Raw genomic sequence first — 23296 nt, 5'->3', positions numbered from 1 at the left:
AAAAAATAAAATTGAAGAGGAAGACAACTTGATATAAATGGAAGTGACAGTGGTTATAGAATACCTAGAAAACCATTTTGTATTTCCAGTTGATTCAGTTGTGTTTTTTTTTTAAGATTTTATTTATTTATTTGAGAGAGAGAGAGAGAGAGAGAGAGAGAGCGAGCCAGAGAGACAAGTGGGGGAAACAGCAGAGGGAGAGGGAGAAGCAGACTCCCCGCCGAGCAGGGAGCCCGATGATGCGGGGCTCCATCCCAGGACCCTGGGATCATGACCTGAGCCGAAGGCAGATGCTTACCCGGCTGTGCCATCCGGGCGCCCCTCAGCTGTGTTTTACATGGAATGATTTCATTGAGTTAGTTACACATACGACTTCAAACATCCAAAAAAGAACCAAAGGTCAAAACTTCACTGCTAAAGACAAATTAGGAAAAAAAAAATGTTTTGAAACATTCCAAGAATAACATTTATGAAATAAGCCAGCATTTTGTTTATAGGAACTGGAGTGCTGGGACCCTGGGCAGAAGGGTAGCTAGCGAAGGAGTAAGATCAGGAGGAAGAGGAGGGAGAGCTGGGCCAACAAGACAGGGTTACAAAGGGATTTCTACAGAGAGAGGAGATGCTGGGGAAAGCCAAACACCAAAGCTAGAAAGGACAGCTGAAGGAATTCAGTGACCTAAAAAATTTTAAAAATCATTCTGAACTCTTTCTAACATTAGTGGTATAGAAAAACAAAATCTCGTAATTTCTTCTGAAAATCATGACTCTGCTACACCTTCCGCATAACTCTCGTTATAGCTGGTTGCAGAGGTGCAACTTTTACTTTTCTACATTATACATTCAACGGTACTTACTTATTAATCTAGGCTCTCACCAGAGATTAATTTTTACCCCCAGGGGACTTTGGGGACTATCTGGAGACATTTTCAAGGATCAAAGGTTGAGGGGGCTGCTCTTGGCATCTGATGGGTAGAGGCCAAAGAACATCCTACAATGCTAAACGTCCCACCCGGTACCAGACAGCCTGCACAACAAAGAATTACCCTGCCTAAAATGCCAGTAGCGCTAAGGCTGAGAAACACTGATTTCTTCTGAATATAGGCAAAATCCAATTCCTCTGACCTTCATCCTAGTCCATCTCTCTCCAACAGACATCTAATTAAAGCATTTTTCAATTGCTTTAAACATGGTGGATGGCTGGCTCAAACTAGAGTCACACTAAAATACTCGGAAAGAATACATCAGGGCAGGAGCGCAGAAAACTGCAAGAAAAGAACTTTGTAAGCTTCCTTCTGTTTCATTTTTGTCTCAAGCACATCCACATCAGAAGAGAAACATCTACATGTTTCCGTATCGAGGTGTGTCTCTTCTATGCTCAGTACACTAAAAATACACTGACCCAGGCAAGCAAAATATGTTCTTATTAACATAAAAACTTAGGTGAACAGTATTACTGAGAAAGATTTATGTTGGGGGCAAGGGTAAAGAAAGCCACCCGGGTCTTTAAAATGCAATGTTATTTCACAGTTTGCTAGCAAAATGACTCAGATCATTATTACTTTTAGTCATGCCAAGTTTGCTGCTTCTAAGCCTACTAGTAATGGAGAAAAAAACCCCACCATTTTTCCTGCAGTCATTAAACCAATGAAACAGAAGCTTACTGAAAACAGGTTTGTGCAAGATCTTTTATCATAACTGTTCTAAAACAAAAGCAATCGCTGGAAGTGCAAATGAAGATTCTAAGAAATCCTTCCCCTACCTCAAATAGCTACAGAGTGTGTATGTTGGGGATGGGGGGCAAACAAAAGAAAACCCTAACTCATAGATCTACAAATCTTATGCTGTGAATATTTTCCTAATGTATCCCTCAGTCAGAATCCTGGCTTACTATTTTTTTTCTTTTTCTTTTTTTTTTTTTGGTCTCTCCTTTCAAAAAGCTGGAAAAGACCTCCACGTAGCGTTCCACCAAGAGAACAATACTAAGAACAAATAAAAGCCTGGCGTGTCCCTGGCCAAACTCATTCATCAGAAACCGTGGCAGCTGGGAGAGAACTGTTTTCCGCGTGACCCTTTCGCACCTTTCACATAGGTTTCTCCCCTCGAGTACCTGCCTTACCTACTACTGGAGCAAACGTTACCCAACTTCGATGGTTTCCACGTCTCCACAGTAATAAAAATCAAGCACCCAGCAGAGCCTACTTCCCTGGGCAAGGGAAATATAATCAGTGCTCCTTTTACACTTACTGAGTCGCCACAGGAAGTTAACAGGAAAGACACATTTCGAGCCCACGGAACCTCACAAAAGGTGCACTAATTTCACAAAGCGAGGCACTCTTGACAGGGGAAAACCACCACCGCGATACGACACCGCGTACGAAGGGTTTTCAAGGGGGGAGGGGCGGTGTGGTTTTGTGTTTTTTGTTTTTGTTTTTCCTTGCCGCGAACGCTCCCTTTCATCTTCAGAAGGCTGAGCTAACTTCAGAGAAACCGGGCTTACTCGCGACCCGCTCCTCGGCTCCTCGCGGGGTCCACACCAACGCCTGTGAGTGAACTGAAGCTCCCGCCGCCCCCCCCCCCCGCGCGGGCGAGTTCTCACCGGCCAGGGAGGAGGGAGGCAGGGGGGGACCAGGGAGAGGAGCACCCGCCCCGGCTCTGCACCGCACCGGCCCGGAAACCATCCCCCAGCGCTACAAGCCGCGCTCTCGGCCGCTCTGACACGTCCGCTCTGGGTTTCCAAACGCGAGGGGCCAGCAGCGGCCACCTCAGGGCGCCGCGCCCAGCAAGCCGCTGCCCGACCCCAGGGCCCTCCCTCCCCGGGACGCGCCTGGCCGCCCTTACCGAGCAGCAGCAGCTTGACCTCGCGCGCCGCCTTCTCGCCATCCTCACGGAGGTTCCGGTCGATCATCTTACTCCGTTCCACCGCCGCCTTATCCTCGGCGCTCAGCGTACAGCCCATTGTGCCAGGAGCGAGAGCTCGCCGCCGCTCCCTCCACGTCCGACGCGCTGCCTTCAAACACAGGTGAATTCTTCCTTTCCGGGCGCGGGCGTTCGAACACCTCCCGACGCTGGCCACGAAACACCCCCACCCACTTCCTAAACGGAGCGAGGAAAGCGCTGTCTGCAAAGGAGCGAGCTGCACCGCGCGGCTCTTCCCCGCGGCCGGGTTCCGCTCCTGCGTCCCTCAGCGCCCCCGAAGTCCCAGGTTCTCAGGCTCTGGATACGCTGGCTGCCGCCCTCCCGCTGGTGGCCGCGCCGCAGCCTCAAGAAGCCCGGTGGACCTCGGCGTCCGCGCGCCGCCGCGGCCCCGCCCCTTGCCCGCCCCGCCCGCCACTCCACGACCCCTCCCCGGGCGCGCTCCCGCGCACGTGCCCTCGGACAGCGCCCCCTCGGACGGGCGCGCGCGCCCGCGCTCCCACCGACCCCGGCGCCGCGCAGCCCCCGAGGGCCCGGCACCCCCGCGCGCGCCCCTTGGAAGCGCCCCCGGAACGCCTAACTGCCCGGCTCGCTCCCCTACCTCGCTCCCTCCGTGGGAGTGGGTTAATTTCTTCCCTCTTACTCACACCGCGGGATCTGTGCGGACCTGCCCTTTCGGGGTGCGGGTGGGAGAGCTGCCAAAGTTGGAAGCTGAAAAAAGCCAGTGCTGGGCGTTTGAGCATGCCCAGCTCCGGCAGCCACGCAAGGGTTTTCGAAATGTAAACCCCTGTCGGCTGGCCTTCAGGGTTGTGGGAAATAGAGGGAGCTGGGAAGGGAATGGAGCCATGGCGAAAGCAGAGATGGGGACAGTGGGGAACAGAAAAGTCTGGGAGGGGGCTAGGAGGTTAACTTCCTTCAGGTTTTTCTTTAGGTCCTTCTTTTCCCTCCTTCTATCCATTCTCAGCGTTTCTTTTCACAAGCAGAGAACATTTTGATAGATTTTCTCATAACTTGAGAAAATGTGAGACAAATATTCACAGTATATTTTATAATGACAAGAGCAATAAAACACACCTACACAGATAAATCTGCTCCGCACCAAAACCTATCTCCTCTGGAGTAGCATGTAAGCTTCCACGCCAAATTTTGGAACCCTATTATGACCCCGGTAGTAAATCATAAGCTATCAGGCATGATATTCCCTTTTACAGGCCTTAGTTAGCCTCCTTGCCATAAAATGAGTTGGAGTTTATTCATATTATGGTTCCATCCTTCCAGTGCCACTGGTCTGGGGGAGATAAGCTCGTAGGGCCCTGGGAGGCATTTCACCCAGAATGGAATGAATGAGTGCAGGTTTAAGGTCTGGTCTCTTCTGTCAGTTACACTACACTTTTCCCTTACTGACATTGCAGGAAATGTTGATTGATTAGAAGAGGGGGCTGGTAGCAAAGAGAAAAACATTCTCTTCAATGTATTAAAAATTAGGAAATTGCTCTTTGGTTTCCACCTGGAAGTCTTACTATCTAAAAAGTGTTTGTAAAAAAAAAAAAAAAAAATGGCTTGAGTTTTCCATGAAGGTAAGGCTGAGCTGATGCCAAAGGCAGAAGTGGGTCACTGAAGCCAGGCCTGTGGGCTAGCAGAGATTGAAGTTTCCTCCTTATTGGACATGCCCTTTTGTGTCCTCCTACAATAGCCAAACCTTCTGGGCTTAAGAGATAGAATTTCAAGAATTGCCTCAACTTTTCCTATGACCTTTTGTAACATAACAAAAAGGAGCAAGCTTTAAACTGTACTTAATCACCTTCTACCCTCTTTGTATTTCTTGGTGCTTTGTTGATGCTCAGAAACTCTGGAGTTAAACTTGGCAGAGTGAACTTTCAACATAGTGTTTGTGTATTAGCCATTTTGGATTATTGGCTATGAGGCCTTTCTCAATATCCATACTGAGTGTAGGGCCAACAACCACAGGAAAAGAGGAAGCAACCATGACTTAATACTGGATGAAGTGACCATAAAATTCATATTTTGGAGAAAAGAAGATGCAACAAAATTATCCACATTACCTCTCTCATTTGACAAACTTGTCAAGTAGGTGAGGAGTTAAAATATAGTACATAGGTGAATAAGAACTGAAAATTATCTTTATATGAAGCTAATCTTCTTAGAGGATGCAGAGTAATGAAGTAATCAGTAAGGGGTGGGGGGGGGAGTACAAGAGAAGAAAGTTACCAAAAAAAAAAACAAAAAAAACCCAACTTTGGAAGGAAGCCATAACCAGGATTAGTGAAGGATTTCAAGGGGCATATATTGGTCAGCTGGGGCTGCCATAACAAAATAGGACAGATGGGTGACTTAAACCACAGGAATTTATTTCTCACAGTTGTGGAGGCTGGGAAGTCCAGGAACAAAGCACCAGCAATTCAGGTCTCCCATGAGGACTCTCCTCCTGACTTACAGGTGGTCTCCTCCTTGCTGTGCCCTGGCATGTAGAGCTCTCATCTCTTTCTCTTCTTATAAGGACTAATTTCCCATCATAGAGTCCCAGACTTATAACCTCATCTAAACCTAATTACCTCCCAAAGACCCACCTCCAAATACCATCATATTGGAGTTAGGACTTCAACATACGAATTTGGGGGTGAGGGGGAAAGGAAGACAGTCTGTAACAGTACATTTTGTTTGAGAGGAAAAACCAGCTAAAAGGGTTAATACGTAAAATACGTGTTGGGGAAAGCAATTGTTTTATAATTGGAATGTAGTTTGGCTGTGAAGAATGATAGGAAGGGGCGCCTGGGTGGCTCAGTTGGTTAAGCGACTGCCTTCGGCTCAGGTCATGATCCGGGAGTCCCGGGATCGAGTCCCGCATCGGGCTCCCTGCTCACCAGGGAGTCTGCTTCTCCCTCTGACCCTCCCCCCATCTCATGTGCTTTCTCTCTCATTCTCTCTGTCTCTCAAATAAATAAATAAAATTAAAAAAAAAAAGAATGATAGGAAGTGTGGGACAAAGTTGGAGAAAGCTTTAGATATTAAGGTGAAGTGTAAGACTTTATGCAATGGGTGCTAAGTGTTCCTTACATTCTCCTGAGTTGGGTAATAAGTGTTTTAAAAAGAATAGGCTCTTACCCCACAAAACAAATGAGTTACCAGTAAATGGATTGTGTTAGTAATTCAGATATGAGGCAGTGAGAGTCACTCAATAACTTACATAATTATGATGTTGCAAAGTGTGATTCAACAACCTTGTCAAGGAGGTGGAACAGGAATTATTAACTCATCTATTTTATAGAGTGAAACTGAAATACAGAGGTTAAGGCAATCTACTTCAGAATATTGTTTTCCCTTCTGGACATCATATTTTTTGAACAACCCCTCTTGAGATATAATTCACACACCATATAATTTATCCATTGAAAGTGCACAATTCAATGGCTTTTAGCATATTCACAGAGTTGTACAAACATTATGGCAATCAATTATAGATTATTTTCACCACCCCAAAAAGAAACCCAATCACCCATAGCCATTATCCCCAATTTTTCAATCCCTGACCCCAAGTCCTAAGCAACCACTAACGTATTTTCTGTCTCTGTAGATTGGTCCATTCTGGACATTTTATATAAAAGAAGCCATATAGCATGTGGTCTCTTGGGACTGGCTTCTTTTCACTTCACATATGGTTTTCAAGGTTCACCCATGTTGTAGCATGGATCCGGACTTCATTTCTTTTTACTGCTGAGTACTAATAAGCATCATATGTTGAGAGAGTTAATTGTACACCCAAAACTAATATAACACTGTATGCTAACTATACTAGAATTAAGTTCTAAAAAAAGTTAGAGACATGTTAAGACCAATTGGGACACATTCAACTGAGGGCATCTAGGTCTTAAAGTATCTCAAAACTGTGTCATAACTCAAAACTGCCGGACTTTAAGGTGGTACATTTAGAAGTATTGGAAGAAAGCTACACCAAACAAATTTTACTTTGATGTGAAGAAAAATGGCGTACAATTCCCCCAAAGGGAATAGGCAACCTTAGAAGCTTGCTCATTCTTGACTACGATATAAACATCTAGACTGGATGATTGCATTTTGGGAAAGATCTAGAAATAGATAAACCTTAAAGATCCCTTCCAACTTTGAGATTCTATATCATTCAGAAGTCAGATGGGATCAGTGTCAGAACTGAGATTAAAATTCAAAGACTCCTTCTGGCCTCCAACCTTGTCCCTACTTATCTTGCCATATGACAAACAAGCAAAAGTGGGAAAAGGGAGTGTATCCAAGATGTGTTGGCTTGGTGTGTTGATAGATTAGTGTAGGGATAAGGAGGAACTAGAGAAGAAGACAGAGTCAGGACAACCTGACATACACACACACAAAGGGAGGGAGAAAGAAATCAGAAGGGCAGTGCGTATCTTTGGCTCACACAGGTGAGAACAGACGTGGCATGGGGACATTTTTCCATTGCCTACATTGAGGTTTTTGCTTTCTAAGTGAGAAGGAAAGAGTTTGGTTTGGGGACAGACTAAAAAAAAAAATTAGAAAAACAGAAGGGCTAGCATGGCATCTGTACCTCTCTTTAGCTAGAGCTAGAAAAGCCCAAACCAAAACCATTTCTATTAGAGAAGTGGGACTCTAGGCAAAGGTTGAAAAAGAAAAGCCCGTTGAATTATTACTGAGAGACTGTATAGGAAAAGTCACACTCTTTGGGTGTTCAAGTTACATTGTAGGGCAGAGATTGTAGAAGCTATCATCTCTGAATGGAACATACCACCTCTCAGGCACCTGCACACTCATGGACTAAAATTTCTAGATGCAGGGCTTTGGGTATGGACATTCACCTTCTCCTGATGGGCATTGCACCAGTGGCAATCCTCCGTTTCCCTCAAGTAGCTTCACAGACAGTGGCCATGACAAAAGGAACTGGAAAAGAAGAGAAAAAACATGCAGAATATTAAAAAAAAAAATGACTTCAACCAACGGACTTGTCTGGGAGCACATGAGAAGATGAGGCCACCTTGGTGGGCTCTCAGAATTATTTGGGGAATGCTTTTAGGAGGCTACAGTTCCTGCTAAAGCAGGTAAGTCTTGACGTCACTGTTGATGAGGCCAGGGGAAACTGAAGCATACAATAGGACATAGTGAAGGAGGGAGAGGTTTAGGGGAAAAGGGTAATATATGATTTCCAATACATCAAAATATATCCTCAGGGACAAGTATAAAGAAAAAGAATTGACAGTAGTTTATGGTAGAAGAAGCTCTAGGCAGGTAATCAGATAAACTTAGAGCAGTTCAAAGCTCTGTTTTCAAGTTGTCTTTGAAAGTCCCTTCACCTCTGTAAACTACAGTATCCCAATCTGTCAAAGTGATTTTATTGAATTAGATCACCTGCCAGGTCCCAATTATTCTGAGTTCCTACGAATCTGTCATTTCAACAAGGAGTGGTTGGCAAAGATACAAAAGTACTTTGATGTACTGTTGCAAATGGAATCCATACTATGTAAAATTCCAGGTTAAGTAAGTGCTCTGAATGCAGAGCCTAATGAGGAAACGTTTACGAATTTTAATCACAAAGAGTGGTAGACACATGGGATGGTAGATGGAGAAGTAGATTTGAGATTTATCGTTTCATTTTAGCCGTGAGTCTTCTCAAGTGTTATGCTGGGGTAGGAAAGGAAGTGCTTATGGTACAAAAGAAAGAACACAGCTGCCCCACTTTTGGACCTCAGCCTCTGATTTTTCCACCTCACTCCCGGTGATGCCTTCCAGCCACCAATTCTTCAATGCCGTCGAGTCCTTCCATCCCGGAGCACAGTCCTTTCCCCTGTCCCTCGTGACCCGTCATGTGCTAATTTCTCTCATTATGCAACTTATGTCCCATCTTCCACTAGGATAATCACACTTTTGCCACGTACCTTCAAAACACCGCCACCATTGTATTCAACAGGGAAAACCTCCAACTTGGTTAAAGTCTTTGTCCGTACATGTCTTTGCACCTGCACAGCTGAGCTCGAGGGGAGGAAACGCAGTAGTCAGCAATTCCACCCTTCCATTTGTTCTGGCCAAAAATCGGAAGTCAACATTGATTCCGCCCGCCCCCCCCAACCCCTATATATCCAGTGTGTCAGGAAATCCCGCTAACTCTGCCTTCAAATAAATCCGGAACATGGCGTGATATCAACACCCACTGATACACCCTGGTTCAAACTGTCTATGGAATATTGCAATAGCCTGCTCCTATTCCCTCTGCTTCTACCACTGTCTCCTACTATTGTCTAGCTAGCAACTGGAACCATGCTTTACAAATGTCAAGTCAGATAGCTTCACTCCTCTACTCAGAACCATCCATTCACTTTCCACCTTACTTAGAGAAAAATCCCATCTAAAGTTCTTATGATGACATACAAGGACTCGCCTGACTTACCAAGTTTACCTCTTTCACCCCTAATATTATTTCCTGCCACGTTCCTTCCTGCTCTCTGTGGTTCAGCCTCACTACCTCCAGGATATTCCTTGAACTTGCCAAACACACTCCATCATTGCACCTTTGTGCTTCTGTTCTCCCTGACTGAAACACTCTCCTGCCAGATATCTGCTTGGCTCACTCCCTTATTTCATTCAAATCTCTGTTCAAATGTCACCTTATCAGGGAAATATACTCCCTAACTACCCACCTGTCACTCTTCATTCCCTTACTATGCACTTCCACTTCTTTGTAACTCTTAGCACATAACCCACATATTTTTGTGATTATTGCCTGTCTTCCCTCACTTGAATATGAATTCAGAAAAGCAGAGACTTTGTTTCTTTTGTTTACTGTTTTATCTCCAACAGCTAGAACAGTAAATACCCCCTGGAAATGGATAAATGGAAGAAGCTGGATTTAGAGCGTAAATCTAGTCTTCTAAACCATTCATTAATTCATTCAACAAAATTAACTGAAGGCCTGTCATGAGCCAGGCAATGTTCTTAGCACTGGGAATAAATGAGTGAGATGTATTACCTCAGGGGGCACCTGGGTGGCTCAGTTGGTTAAGCGACTGCCTTCGGCTCAGGTCATGATCCCAGGGTCCTGGGATCGAGTCCCACATCAGACTCCCCCCAGCTGGGCGGGGAGCCTGCTTCTCCCTCTGCCTCTGCCTGCCACTCCCCCTGCTTGTGCTTTCTCTCTCTCTCTGTCAAATAAATAAATAAAATCTTTAAAAAAAAAATCCAATTTATCTTTAAAAAAAAAAAAAAAGATGTATTACCTCAGGGTGTGAATGGGGGCAGTGGTTGGAGAGAGATGTTAAATAAATAGGTAAGCTGATCAATTAAACCGGATACATTCAAAAGTAGTTCTAGGTGCTATGAAGTTTACAAAACAGAGTGTTTTACAAGAGAGCACACCAGTTCAGGTCTTTGGAGAACAAGATATCAAAACAGAATGAGTGTGCAAGAGGTTTATTAGGGGAAGAGAGGGGAACAGGAAGAGCGCCTTCAAATGGGATGCAGCTCTGACACCTGCTGAAGGAGAGAAGGAAAGAAGGACTGGGTAGGAATAGCCTCAGACTAGGGTGCAACTCCGAGAAAATCTTGACCCCCTCACTCCCTAGTAAATATTGCTCATTGGAAGAGTCCTGCCTTGGGCAGAAACAGCCTGGGGTCTTGTACCCTCACCTTGCTCACCCACTCTGGGCAGCTTCTGAAGGGTAAAGTCTCAGACCTACACTGAACACTGCAGTGGATCTAAAGATGGGCAGTTAGAGGCAGTCAGTCAACTACACTCCCCTAAAGGGTTATCTGAATGATACACTTCCATGGCCACAACAGGAAGTTACTCTGAGAGAAGAATTAGGTACTTTTAGCCAACTATTTAGAGAGATCATTCCAAGGAGGTGACACTTTGAGCTAAGAAGTGGAAGATAAGAAGGAACCAGATTTAAGAGGATTCTAATCTCCCTCACTGGCAAAGTGCGAGTGCAAAGTCCCTGGGGTAGAACTAAGGTTGGCCCACTCTAGGAACCCAAAGGGCGGTTTGAAGTATAAAAGTGAAGATGAGGGGTAGGAGACAAGACAGGTGAGGGCTGCAAGGTAGGCCAGATAGTGATGAGTAGACCATTCAAAGATGGGCAGAATTTATTTTAACTTTATTCTAAATTAGAATTTGTAAGCCTCAACTTTTTCTTCAAAACTGAACACATAAGCAGAAGTGCTGGGATGATTAAATAACAATGTATAACCTAATTCCTGGCACACCATGTGCTCAGAGTTAAACAGTACTTTTCTTTTTGCTTTGTCAGATCCAAGAGTTTAAGTATTTCACTCTTTAGCTGCCTGGGAAAGAGAAGAGATTAAGGTAGAGAAGACAACTGAGGGCTTTGAGAGCCAAGACAAGGGATTTGCATAAAATCCAAAGAGGGGAGATTAGGTTCTAGTCAAATTTGTGATACAGTATCCATGTGTGTCTTGATGGCCAATGCTTTTTTTTTTTTTGATGGCCAATCCTAAATTTTTGAATATATTTTTGTGATTCCTATCTGCCTTGTCTTTTCACGGGTCTCAAGCTTCCCACTTTTCTTTTTGAGAATAAGCTTAAGAATGGGGAACTTTTTCTTTCTCCCACATTTGACTTTACCAAAATTCCTAAAATGCTGTCCTGATAAAGGGCCAACTGAACCTTGGGCCAAGCTTGAAGCAAAGGCCAGCTTCTCGAGGAAAGAGCTACCTGGCTTTCTTAAAGGGTATGTGTTTATTTACTACGTTGGATTGAAAAAGATCTCTATTGACACCTCCCCCTCAGTTTTTGCTTCCTGCTGGCTCAGCTGTTTTTTCTTTCACTCTGGCTCTCTGTTTCAGCTGTGAAACTGACATGTGTGCCTCTTGTTTGCTCAGTAGGAAATGCAACAGAAGGACTGATCAGGACTGGGAATAGGAGCCAGGCCAAAGGGATTCGGGGAAGCACTAAGTGCCTTTTTGTCCTAATTACAGTTATTGGCAATATTACTCCAAATAATGGTAGTAAGGAGTTTTGCAAGCATTTGTTCAATATCACTACCTTATTAGGTTATGTATGGATTAGGGACTAAATGGGACAAAATAAGCTTTATATTAAGTTATTAAGAAATGAGCTCTTTGTAAGAGTTCAGGGTCACTGAATGGGGGAAGAAATCACAGGAGGGACTTTAAGACATGAAACTCTCCAGATTTTCCATGCACCCAATTACAGCAGCAGGCAAAATGGAGAGGTAATTAGTCAAATGCTGAAGATCAAGTCCTAAATGTCCTGTGAAAAGACAGGCATAAAATATGCAAATTGGCTTAAGGCCTGCCTGGGGTACACTTTTTTTCCCCAAGTAAGCCTGAGCGCATGAATTTTTTTTCTTTTCTTTTTTTTTAAAGTAGGCTCTCCGCCTAGCACATAGCCCAGTGTGGGGCTTGAACTCACGGACTTGAACTCACTACCCTGAGATCAATAGCTGAGCTGAGATCAAGAGTCAGATGCTTAACCCACGGAGGCATGCGGGTGCCTCCCCACCCCCCACGAATTTTTAATGTGTGTTGACTGGGAGGTGCTGCTAGTCCTCAAGCTTCAGCCCCTATTCAACCTCATCCTTCTACAAAGCTCTACTTGGGATATCGGGGCTGCAGAGCTAGTGACAGTGTGGGGCTTTGATTCACAAAGTGTTCCTATTCCTTTTCGAAACAGCTCTTTGGGAACTTCTAGATGAGTAAGAGTGTTTATATTGTCAGGGCACTTTCAAGCATTTCTGGGTCCTCGAAAGTAAAATTTAAAATAATTTCAAAGCTCTACCCTAATCTCTAGCAATTCTCAAAGCAGAGATGGACAACTGACCTATATTGTGTTGAGCCATTAACAATTGCTTTTTCAACAACAAAAAGCTTATTCAGAGATAGAGCCAGAATATTGAGAAAGGTAAAGTAGGGCATTGGCTCCTTTTTAGAAGTTTGGCTTCCATAAAATTATTGAGACTTCTAACAGAAAGTGACTCACTGAAGGGCATTTTGGATAGCACAGGAAAACACTGAAAAGAAAATGTAACAAAAGTACTGTGACTGCAGTGTGGTCAGTGTTCATGTTGATAATTTTATTTGTCCTCACTTTGTACACATGTAGAACTATGATGTGATTAGTTTTGAAATTGAGATGTAATCCATGTATAGAATTCACATGGATTTAACATATTCACAAGAATTGTGCATCATTACCCCTAATTTCAGGACATTTTCATCACTCCCAGAAAGAAACCCTGTACCCTTTAGCAGTCGTTCCCAATTCCCTACTCACCCCAGCCCTTGGCAACCACTAATCTGCATTCTGACTCTATGGATTTGCCTATTCTAGACATTTCATGTAAATGGAATCATACAACGTGTATTTTGTATCTGGCCTCTTTCACTTAGCATAATGTTTTCAAGTCTCATCATGCTGTTCCGTACTTCATGTCCTTTTATTGCTCAATAATATTATCCCATTTTATAGATACGCCACATTTTACCGTTCATCCGTTGGTGGATATTTGGGTTAGTTCCACTTCGAGGAACTATTGCAAAACGTGCTGACATGGACATTCATCTGCAGGTATTTGTTTAAATACCTGGTTTTTCTTTCTCTCGGCCATATACCTAGGAGTAGGATTGCTGGGTCATATGGTAACTATATAGTTAACTTTTTGAGAAACTGCCAAGCTGTTTTCCAAAGTGGCCGTACCATCGTATTCCCAGCAGCAGCATATGAGTGTTGATGTGGTTAGTTTGGGATTTTTAACTATTCGGTTCTGCTACTGAAACCAGATCAGACTTTGCGTGACACTGCAATTTCAAAGAATACAAAAAAAAAAAAAAAATCAAGAACATTGTGAATTGCATGGTCCTCTGTTACTATTTGGTCATTTTATTTCTCAGTTTTAAGATTCACTTTGGTCAAGCTATTTTTACTCAGAATAAAGAATTATCACATATCATAGCGCTGGTCACAGAGTAGGAATTCAACAAACACCTATTAGATGAATGGATGAATGGACAAGAGGTAATCTTAGTGGTTTCATTAAAAGCACTAAAAAGCATGAAAAGCATTTCATTAAAGAAATGTCTTCCTTTCTTGCCAATAAAGTATGCTACCACCGTTCTGGTATTGTCATAACATTTGAAGGAAGCAAAGTAAATCCAATGCAGTAACATGAGCCCAGGAGTGAGGAGACACCTAGGCTTTAGTTCTGTTCTGAAACGAATGTGCTGTAAGCCATTGGGTGATTATCTTCAGTTTTCTCATCTGTCCCATGGTAATGATATCTGTGTTAATCACTTGACAAGTTGTTGGGCAGATCATAGGAAATAATACATTCATAACCCTGAGTCAGCTGCTCTCTCCCTGCCCTGAGTGCCTCTGATTCTGCTTTTCTACATTTCCTCTGTTTCTTACTGATCTGGTCCAGACGTGCTTTGTTTACTTACACACACACACACACACACACACACACACACAGAGGCACACGCACGCACACACACACCCCTCATTCATGTGATGGTCACAGAGCAGACCTATAATCCAGATTACTCAGAAACACCTAAAAATCACATATGGGTTGTTTCTCTTCTTAAAGGTTTTTTTTTTGGGGGGGAGGGAGTGCTGGGGGTATCTCACAACCAACGAGATTTTTTATTTATTTTTTTATTTTTTTTAAAGATTTTATTTATTTATTTGACAGAGAGAGACACAGCAAGAGAGGGAACACAAGCAGGGGGAGCGGCAGAGGGAGAAGCAGGCTTCCCGCCGAGCAGGGAGCCCGATGCGGGGCTCGATCCCAGGACCCTGGGACCATGACCTGAGCCGAAGGCAGACGCTTAACAACTGAGCCACCCAGGCGCCCCCCAACGAGATTTTTTACAAGTTCTTTATTCCATGGAGCTTTGTTGCCCAGCATCTCTTGGTTCCTTTGCGCCGCGCTCCCCACCAAACTGCTCTTTTGTTCTCTTCAATCCTCTTAGAAGAAAAATCAAATACCTTTCATTTTGTGAAGTAGAGGACCCTCCAGCACTCTTTTGTTCTTGGGACTCAGCTGGCACTCACACCCTCAGGATCTCACTTCTCTTTCAAATAGCTTGCCAAGGTATTTTCCCCCTTAACAAAAATAGTTCTATCCCACAGAGAAATTACGTTTCTATCTGTTAAGATAATACATTGTTTTCATTTCATTCACATGAAAAAGTGCTTTGGAAAATTTAGGATAGTAATGGATACTTCAGGGATTTTACGTTTGACAATCCCTTTTCTTGGGAGGGAAGAAGTGTCTCTCTTTCCAGTCTGTTGGAGAACAAAATAGAGAGCAGTTCTCACCAGCCATTTTACCTTGTCCTTGTTGTTCATCACAATATAGGACTACGGGTGGGCACATAAGCCAAACATAATGAGATTCCCTGTGAATTTGTAGTTGGAAATGAGAGGTCAACAACTTTAGGTGGCGGGATCTGTAAAATGTATGTTCTGGCTTTGTGGGTAGCCACATTTTCATTCAAGGAGAAGAAGAAACCTATCTTTAGGTATTTTTCAAAAAATGCTTCAGAGAAACAGAACAGAAGAGAGAAGGAGAGGAAACTGGTTCTAGTGCTTGATGACTTTGATGTGCTCCTGGTTTTGGATACCAGGAGATGGTTTTGTATCCCTATAATACTAACCTCTGTCTACCTTTTGCTTCCCCCTTAAGCAAGTTTGACTTGATTTCTATTGTTTGCAATCATAAGATTCCTAATAAATATTTACAAAATGAGAACTTGATATTACAATTAACATTTTTCTAAGCTTCCAGGAATAATATCTCTTTTGGTTTGTAAATGTATTTATACGTTTTACCTCATTTGATTCTCATGACAACCTGTGATGTAGGCAGCAGAGGATTTATTGTCCCATTTTATAAATGAGGAAATTAACTTTTAGAGAGATCAAATGACTTACCCTTGGTGAAATAGTCAGTAACTAGCAGGGCCAGAAACAGAGAACAGAGCTTCTCTGTGCTTCTGTGACACTCCAGAGATGATGTAAAGAGGAGCGGCTTTTAACTGAATTTCCAGTATATTGATATAAAAGGTTTAACTGTTGGAAACTTAACAATTCTTAAATCCCACTCATTACACATTACACTGCAGGAAATTGTAGTAAATTCCAGTGTAGGATATAGGAGGCAAACCCCTTATTAATGAGACAAACGAATGAAAAAGACTCTACTGTACTGCTCTTTTCCAAGAAAGTCACATGATTTTATTTATAGGGTAAGCAGCATAATGGGTTCGAATTTGAAAAGGCTTTTTTCTAGCAATGTTAAATAGAGTATTTATATTTTATTTCTATGTAATACCATAAAATATTTCCTCTTCTGCACCTATAATTTTCTCTGTGTTAAACTTGAATCTTTTGCCGTCTAAGAACCAAGCAATGGCCTTGGAACACTGGGAGTATGTAATTCACACAATACAGAAACACTAAGCACAGAGTATACTAAGAATACTTGGAAAATCAAGAAAGTCCTACTCTATCTCTCTAATGTGTTGTGCATTCTGAATTCTCTGGAGGTAACATTGTTACAGACTCTGGATACCTGAGGTAGATCTAATAGGATGGAACACAGAGACCTGAACTGGGCTGAGAGCAATTCCACCCACCTCCATCCAGGAACCCCTAGGGCTGGCCTACATAGGTGGGAAACATCAGAATAGATGTGGCTGAGAAGACACACTTCTCAGGAGGGCAGGACCAGGGGACCAGTGCACATAGGCTCTGTGTCTTCTGAGACCGTACTCAGGACATCTCAGAGATAACAACAGCGATAGGCAGAGCATTCAGCCCCTCATACCCATGGCCTTGTATTCTGTTTTTTAAATAGCAGTATTTATCTAAAATTATTTTAAAGTCTTCTCAGAGTGGTGAACTCATCATATAACATATTTTCCCACTTGGAACTGTTACATAGATTTTTTTTAAATTTGTTGATAGAAATCTTTATAATATACGCTATTTACATTATGTCTTAATAAACCAAAGGTATGAAACAGGTCAGATCTCATTTATTATCCTTAGGAACTTCCTTCTATTACAACAGTATATGTAAGAGTTGGGTAAGGTCGCTTGGACCAAATGTCTTCAGACAACCCTCATGTTGCTGATTTCTGCCACCTCTGTCCCCTGTCACTGCTCCCTCTGCCATTGAAAACTCTTCTTGCCACCACTTGTGCTCCTCCTGGAACCCACTGTGACCAGTTCTGCATCCCATTCTTTCCCCTTTATGACGAAATTGACTTTTAGAGAGATCACTATTAATCCACTATTGCTTTTGCTTTCCATTGTTCTCGTTGCCTTAATCATCTTCTAAAGATTTCTCCTGGCCTTCTCCAATTCTTTTAAAACTTATAAAAGGTACTTGGCTTTTGTAAGCATCCCTCACAAATAAAAATATCCCTTAATGTGTTTCTCCTAGCTTGTATATAAACGTGAAAATTTAGAAACCACCTACATGGTCAGTAAAAAAGTATGTATCTAGTATTCCACACAGTGAAATACTAAACAATCATTCAAAAAGACTAAATATAATCTGTATTTATTGACCTCAAAAGATGTTTGTACAATATCACTCAGTCAAGGAAATAATTGATAAAAGTATGTTTTCTAAAAAACACATGTGAATATATATATGTAAAAGTATGTGTATATGTACAGAAGTGCTATTAAATAGAAATAGAATGCAAGTTACATGTATAATTTAAATTTTCTTGTAGCGGGGCGCCTGGGTGGCTTAGTCACTAAGCATCTGCCTTCGGCTCAGGTCATGATCCCAGAGTCCTGGGATCAAGCCCCGTGTCAGGCTCCCTGCCAAGCAGGGAGCCTGCTTCTCCCTCTCCCCCTGCCTGCTAGCTCCCCCTACTTGTGCTCGCTATCTCTCTGTCAAATAAATAAATACAACCTTTAAAAATAAATAAATAAATTTTCTTGTAGCTATTATTAAAAAAAAACTAAAAATAAGTAGATTACATTTTAAAATATATTTTATTTAATCTATTATATCCATAATACTGTCATTTTAACATGTAATCCACAAAAAAGTTATTACTAAGGTCTTTGGCACTATTTTTTATATTGTCTTTAAATCCAGTGCATATGGGCATCTGGGTGGCTCAGTCAGTTAAGTGTCTGCCTTCAGCTCAGGTAGTGATTTCAGGGTCCTGGGATCGAGTCACACGTGGGGCTCCTGGCTCAGCAGGGAGCCTGCTCTTCCCTCTTCTCTACTGCTTCCCCTACTTGTGCTCTCTGTTAAGTAAATAAATAAATAAACACTTTAAAAAAAATCTAGTGCCCGGGCGCCTGGGTGGCTCAGTTGTTAAGCATCTGCCTTTGGCTCAGGTCATGATCCCAGGATCCTGGGATCAGCGGGAAGCCTGCTTCTCCCTCTCCCACTCCCCCTGCTTGTGTTCCTGCTCTCTCTGTCTCTCTCTCTGTCAAATAAATAAATAAAATCTTAAAAAAAAAAAATCCAGTGCATATTTTACATTCACAGCACATCTCAAGTCAGACATATTTTCATTAAAGCAAAATGTACTCATACCAAACAATAAAGTGGTTTTTGGAAAAAACGTTTGATAGTGCTTTAGTTTCAATTTTTATTTTATTAAAAATAAATAAGTGAATTAGTAAACAAAAAACTCAGTTCCTCATTTGCAGTAGCCGAGTTTCAAGTGCTGAATAATCGTATGCAAATCTCTATGGGAAAAGTCTGGAAAATGTCTAATAAAATATTAATTGAGGTTTTAATCAGCTGATGGATTAGCAGGTTAATCTTATTTTTCTTATGTATATTTTATAAGATTTCTGTAATTATATATACATTTCTTTGGAACTTTTCAAAAAGAGGGGGGAAGATCCTTCTAAATTTAATACATTTGTTTTATTTTTATTCTTTCAACTGTGCTGTTATTCCATGTCTTCTTGGATTTTTTTTTTATTTTCTGGTTTTTCATACAATTGAGGGTATTGGGGCACTTAGTTTGGGTTAGACTGTGATGCTATCCAATTTCACATTCCTTGACCTTTTTCATATAACAAATATGCTTTATAAATAATCTATCCATTTAGGCATACATTTAGTCAATAATTACCTCTCAGGTGCTATATAGGGCAGACGCTGGCCTGGCCTAAGAAAATATAACACTGGTCCAGAGAAATAATAATAATGTCCCTGTTCTCTGGGAGCTTCCATTTAAATGAACATTCAAATGGACAGACAGTGAACAGGACACCACATAGAATGTTTTTGGGTGGTGATTAGTGTGAGCGGCAAAATAAACAGAGAAGATAAAAAGTAGTAGACAGAGGCCGCTTTAAATGGCATGGGGGAAGGAAGGATTCTTCAAAAATGAGAACTTCAAGCTGAAATACAAGGGATGAGAATGAGCCAGGTGAAGATTGGAGGTGGGAGGAAGCTCATGTCAAGCAGCAATCAGGAACATGACCACTGGAAGAGCAGGATGGAGGCTAGGGGGCTAAAGCATGGAATGGAGCCCAGAGGTGATTCCGAGGACCTGTTTGCAGAGGTAAATAGGGCTGGATCATGGGAAGACAAACTAGGGAACAATTAGAAGAGAATAAACCGAGAGGCGATGTGATCTTATTTATTTTAAAAGAACACTTTTGCCACAATTTGGGGAATGAAAGAATTGTTAATAAGGGAGAATAATTAGAAAGTTTTTGCATTATTTTAGGAAACGCAGGAAGGTAACTTAGAACAGGGCAGGTTCAGTTCAGAATTAGAACGGACATCTATTAGACAAATTCACGACCTATTTTAGAGTTAGGTGAACAGGACCTGGTAAACAACTGCATGCCAGGGATGATGGTGTGGAACAGAGAGGAGTCAAGCATCATTTTGAGATGTTGTTGTTGTTGTTGCTTCGATAAATGGCAGAGCTCTTGCATAGGATGGGAAAGCCGGGAGAGGAACAGATCCGTGGGGAGAATGATTCAGTTCCCTTTTGAACATTTCAACCCAATTAGACCTCTAAGGGAAGATGTCAGGCAGGCAGTTGAACACATGAGTCTAGAATGCATGATCTAGAATTCCCCCCCAGGTCCCCCCCGGTCTGACCTGGACAAATACATTTAGGGTGTGGAAGCACAGAAGTGCTCTCTAGAGCCATGAAAAAGAAAAAATAACCGTGGAAAGATGTGGATAATAAAGAAGAGGAGGCAAACTAAATCTTGGGTCAGAAGTAGAAGAAAGGGCATAAATCAGAGGCTGACGTTGAGGTATAGTGAGGTAGGAGGAAAAGCCCAAAGATGTTAGGTCACAGAATTCGGGAGGAAGGGTTTCCAGAACAGCATTGCCAACGTGTTGAACGCTGTCCAGAGGCCAAGTAGGTTAAATGCAGAGAAATTACTACCGGAATTGGCAGCTCTGAGGTAGTTGGCGACCTTGAAAAGAACAGAGTCAGTGGAAGGGGCCAAGAAGTCAAATACGTAGAGTTTGAGGGATGAATTGGAGAAATAAAGAGTTGGAGAGGATACGGCACCTAAACAGAGAATGTTTGCTAGGAGGACTGGGAAAACAGGACAGTAACTGGAGGAAATGAGGGGTTAGGGAAGAGATTTAAAAATGGAAATAGCAGAGAACCTCTGTGTGCTGATGGAATTGTTCCAAAAGAGAGGAAAAGATGGATGATGGAAAGATGAAGAGACTGAGGAGGTGGGAAAGAGGAGGCATGACTGAGGCAGGGAAGTCCTTGAAAAGGCACAAGGGGATGGAATCCAGCACAGTCAAGAATGGACTTGAAAGGACAGTTCCTCTGGATCAGTAGAAAAGTGCAGAGGAAATGAATAGATTTGCGGCTGGGAATGTGAGGGGGTTTCCCTGTAGTAACCTTGTGAACCATGAGGTGAGATGTGCATCAGCTGAGAATGAAAGGCCGTGGGAGAGGGGAGGCAAGTATAATAAAGTAAATGATGACCTCGGGTGGGGGAGGGGATATTCTCACCAGGCATGGGAAAGGAGGTTTCTGTTGTATTTTAATGTCATAATGAGTAAGTTACTTTTCCAGACATGAAACATGAGTGCATCAAGTAATATGACTGATAACAGTTTTAAAGGTTCAGAAAAATACAACCCCATGTTAATTTTAGAATTAGCTTTCTAGGGGCGCCTGGGTGGCTCAGTTGATAAGCGTCTGCCTTCGGCTCTGGTCGTGATGCCAGGGTCCTGGGATTGAGTCCCATATTGGGCTTCCTGCTCAGCGGGGAGTCTGCTTCTCCCTCTACCCCTCCCCACCCTCGTGTGCTCTCTCTCTCTCTCTCTCAAAAATAAATAAAATCTTAAAAAAAAGAATTAGCTTTCTAGTAACCTTTAGAATCTAATTGATTCTGTTTCCACTTAGTTCATTTATTTTCTGATCCATCTTTAGTGCTCTGGGAAGCACTTGGTTATCTATACGTACTTGCACCTGGCCAGACTCAATGTCTAAATATCTGCAATACAGAGTAATATTTAAATAGAATTCCTGAGGTACAAGGAGAAGTCTTAGAACTAAGATTTACTGTCCTGTAAATTCAGGCATTATATTATTGAAGGGTCTACATCATATTTTCCACAAGGCTTTTCCAAAATACATACATGTGCACACACATGATAATTTCTTTTCAAACTATCCAAATAAATGAATAATTTAAGATCTTGAAGGACAGAAATCACAAAAACATGGATTTTAGAAAATCATAATGAGATTACATAAAAAGCCTGCTGTGTGCTAAAGCAAATCTACTGTCTTACTAAATAGATCAGAGAAATAAAATTAACCAGATTAAAATTTAAAAGTCTTTTAAAAAAAACTTTTAAAAACGCCAGACTGACCCAGCTTTACAGGTTGTATCTGTGCATTTTCAACTGGGATATTATATGCGCTGTGGTTTCAGTATGTGTGTGTGTATCTGTGTTTTCGTGAGGAATAAATCAATAGAGAATGCAAATATATTAATTTTTAATTTCCTCAGTGCATAGAATTCCAGTGGATTTATTACTTAGTTGAATTATGCATTATGTTTACTGGGTAAGTGGAATTATAAAATTATATCATCTCACTGGCCTCTTAATTGATTTGCCTAGGTCTCACAGAAAATTAGTATAGAGTATTTTTTTTAATTAACTTGTAACTAATCTGTCATGCCAACATAAATACAGAAAATGTTATCTCTTTCCTAGTCTTGTTTCTTCAGAGGTTTCAAAGGAACAAAACTCTGTACATTTGATAGGAGAGATGCCTTTGATACGGTCAGTTAGGGAAGAAGCTGTCCCTTCAGTTTATATCAAAACCATGATCATCTCTGAGGCTTCAGACCACCAAGAGCCTCAATGTCTCTTGATGCTTGTATATGAAAACTAATCTCCTGGCAAACTGTATACCTTTCCCCCTTTTCTTTTTTTTAAATCCCATGAAGGTCAACAACATCTATTAACTGATGAGTTCCACAAATCAGCTAGTTCTACTAGCCAACTAGTTCTACTAATCAAAATATAAAAGCTAGAGGTGTCTACTTCACCTCCTATTGACTTTTCTTCTTAAATATAATTAAGCTCTATCTCTATTTCTGACAATTACCATTTAGCTACGTAGTTCAGACAACTACGATGTCATTCCTATATCACTGAAATATAGGTTTGACCATTTATTTTAAATCTCAGTCAGGGATAATTTTGAGACTGGAAAGGGTGCCAAAATAATTACATAGTTTTTTGAAATGTTTGTCTCTCTACCCCCAAAATTATTTATTATAATGCTGAAACTATATAATGATTTCTAGAAATAAAAATAGCATCTATCCATAAATGATAATGACTATCCATAGTCATTAAAGAATTTTAACATTTATTTATATTGATAATGTGAATATTATAAATGTAAGTAGAATAATTATTTTGGCACATATTCACGTTCTTCAGTTTGCCATATAATGCCATTGATTTTTTTTTTTAAGATTTTATTTGTTTATTTGAGAGACAGAGAGTGAGCGAGAGAGAGCACCAGTAGGGGGAGGGGCAGAGGGAGAAGCAGGCTCCCCGCTGAGTAGGGAGCCCAGTGCAGGACTCAATCCCAGGACCCTGGGATCATGACCTGAGCCGAAAGCAGACGCTTAACCGACTGAGCCACTCAGGTGCCCCGTTGATGTTTTTCTTAGGAATGTATTTTTTCAGCATTTTTAAAAGAATATCTTAATTATTTTCAGTTTTCATGTAATTACCTGCAATGTTCTTCAACATTGTGTTTTATGGTTACTAAATTTGAAATTGTTAACGATTTAGATTACTATTTCTCTGTAGATCAACATCTTTTTAATTAAATAATCTCTTTATAG

The 23296-nt window shown here is 41.8% G+C and overlaps 1 protein-coding gene across 1 annotated transcript in view; it reads right to left on the bottom strand.

Annotated features, from left to right (window-relative positions):
* Window positions 1-3635, bottom strand: part of GNAI1 (G protein subunit alpha i1) — a 102610-nt gene extending 98975 nt beyond the window's left edge. The window contains exons 1-2 of the mRNA XM_025872785.2: window positions 3515-3635; window positions 2839-3007 (exon numbers count right to left, since the gene is read on the bottom strand). Coding sequence (XP_025728570.1) covers window positions 2839-2956 — 118 coding nt within the window. The 5' untranslated portion in view covers window positions 2957-3007; window positions 3515-3635. The remainder of the gene's footprint in view (window positions 1-2838; window positions 3008-3514) is intronic.
* Between the last annotated feature and the right edge of the window lie 19661 nt (window positions 3636-23296).

This window comes from Callorhinus ursinus, unplaced genomic scaffold (assembly GCF_003265705.2).
Source record: "Callorhinus ursinus isolate GAN/ISIS: 27379988/994484 unplaced genomic scaffold, GSC_fseal_2.0 scaffold12, whole genome shotgun sequence".
Lineage (NCBI taxonomy): Eukaryota > Metazoa > Chordata > Mammalia > Carnivora > Otariidae > Callorhinus > Callorhinus ursinus.
Note: the sequence above shows the minus strand (reverse complement) of the source record. Positions and strands in the feature narration are given on the sequence as shown.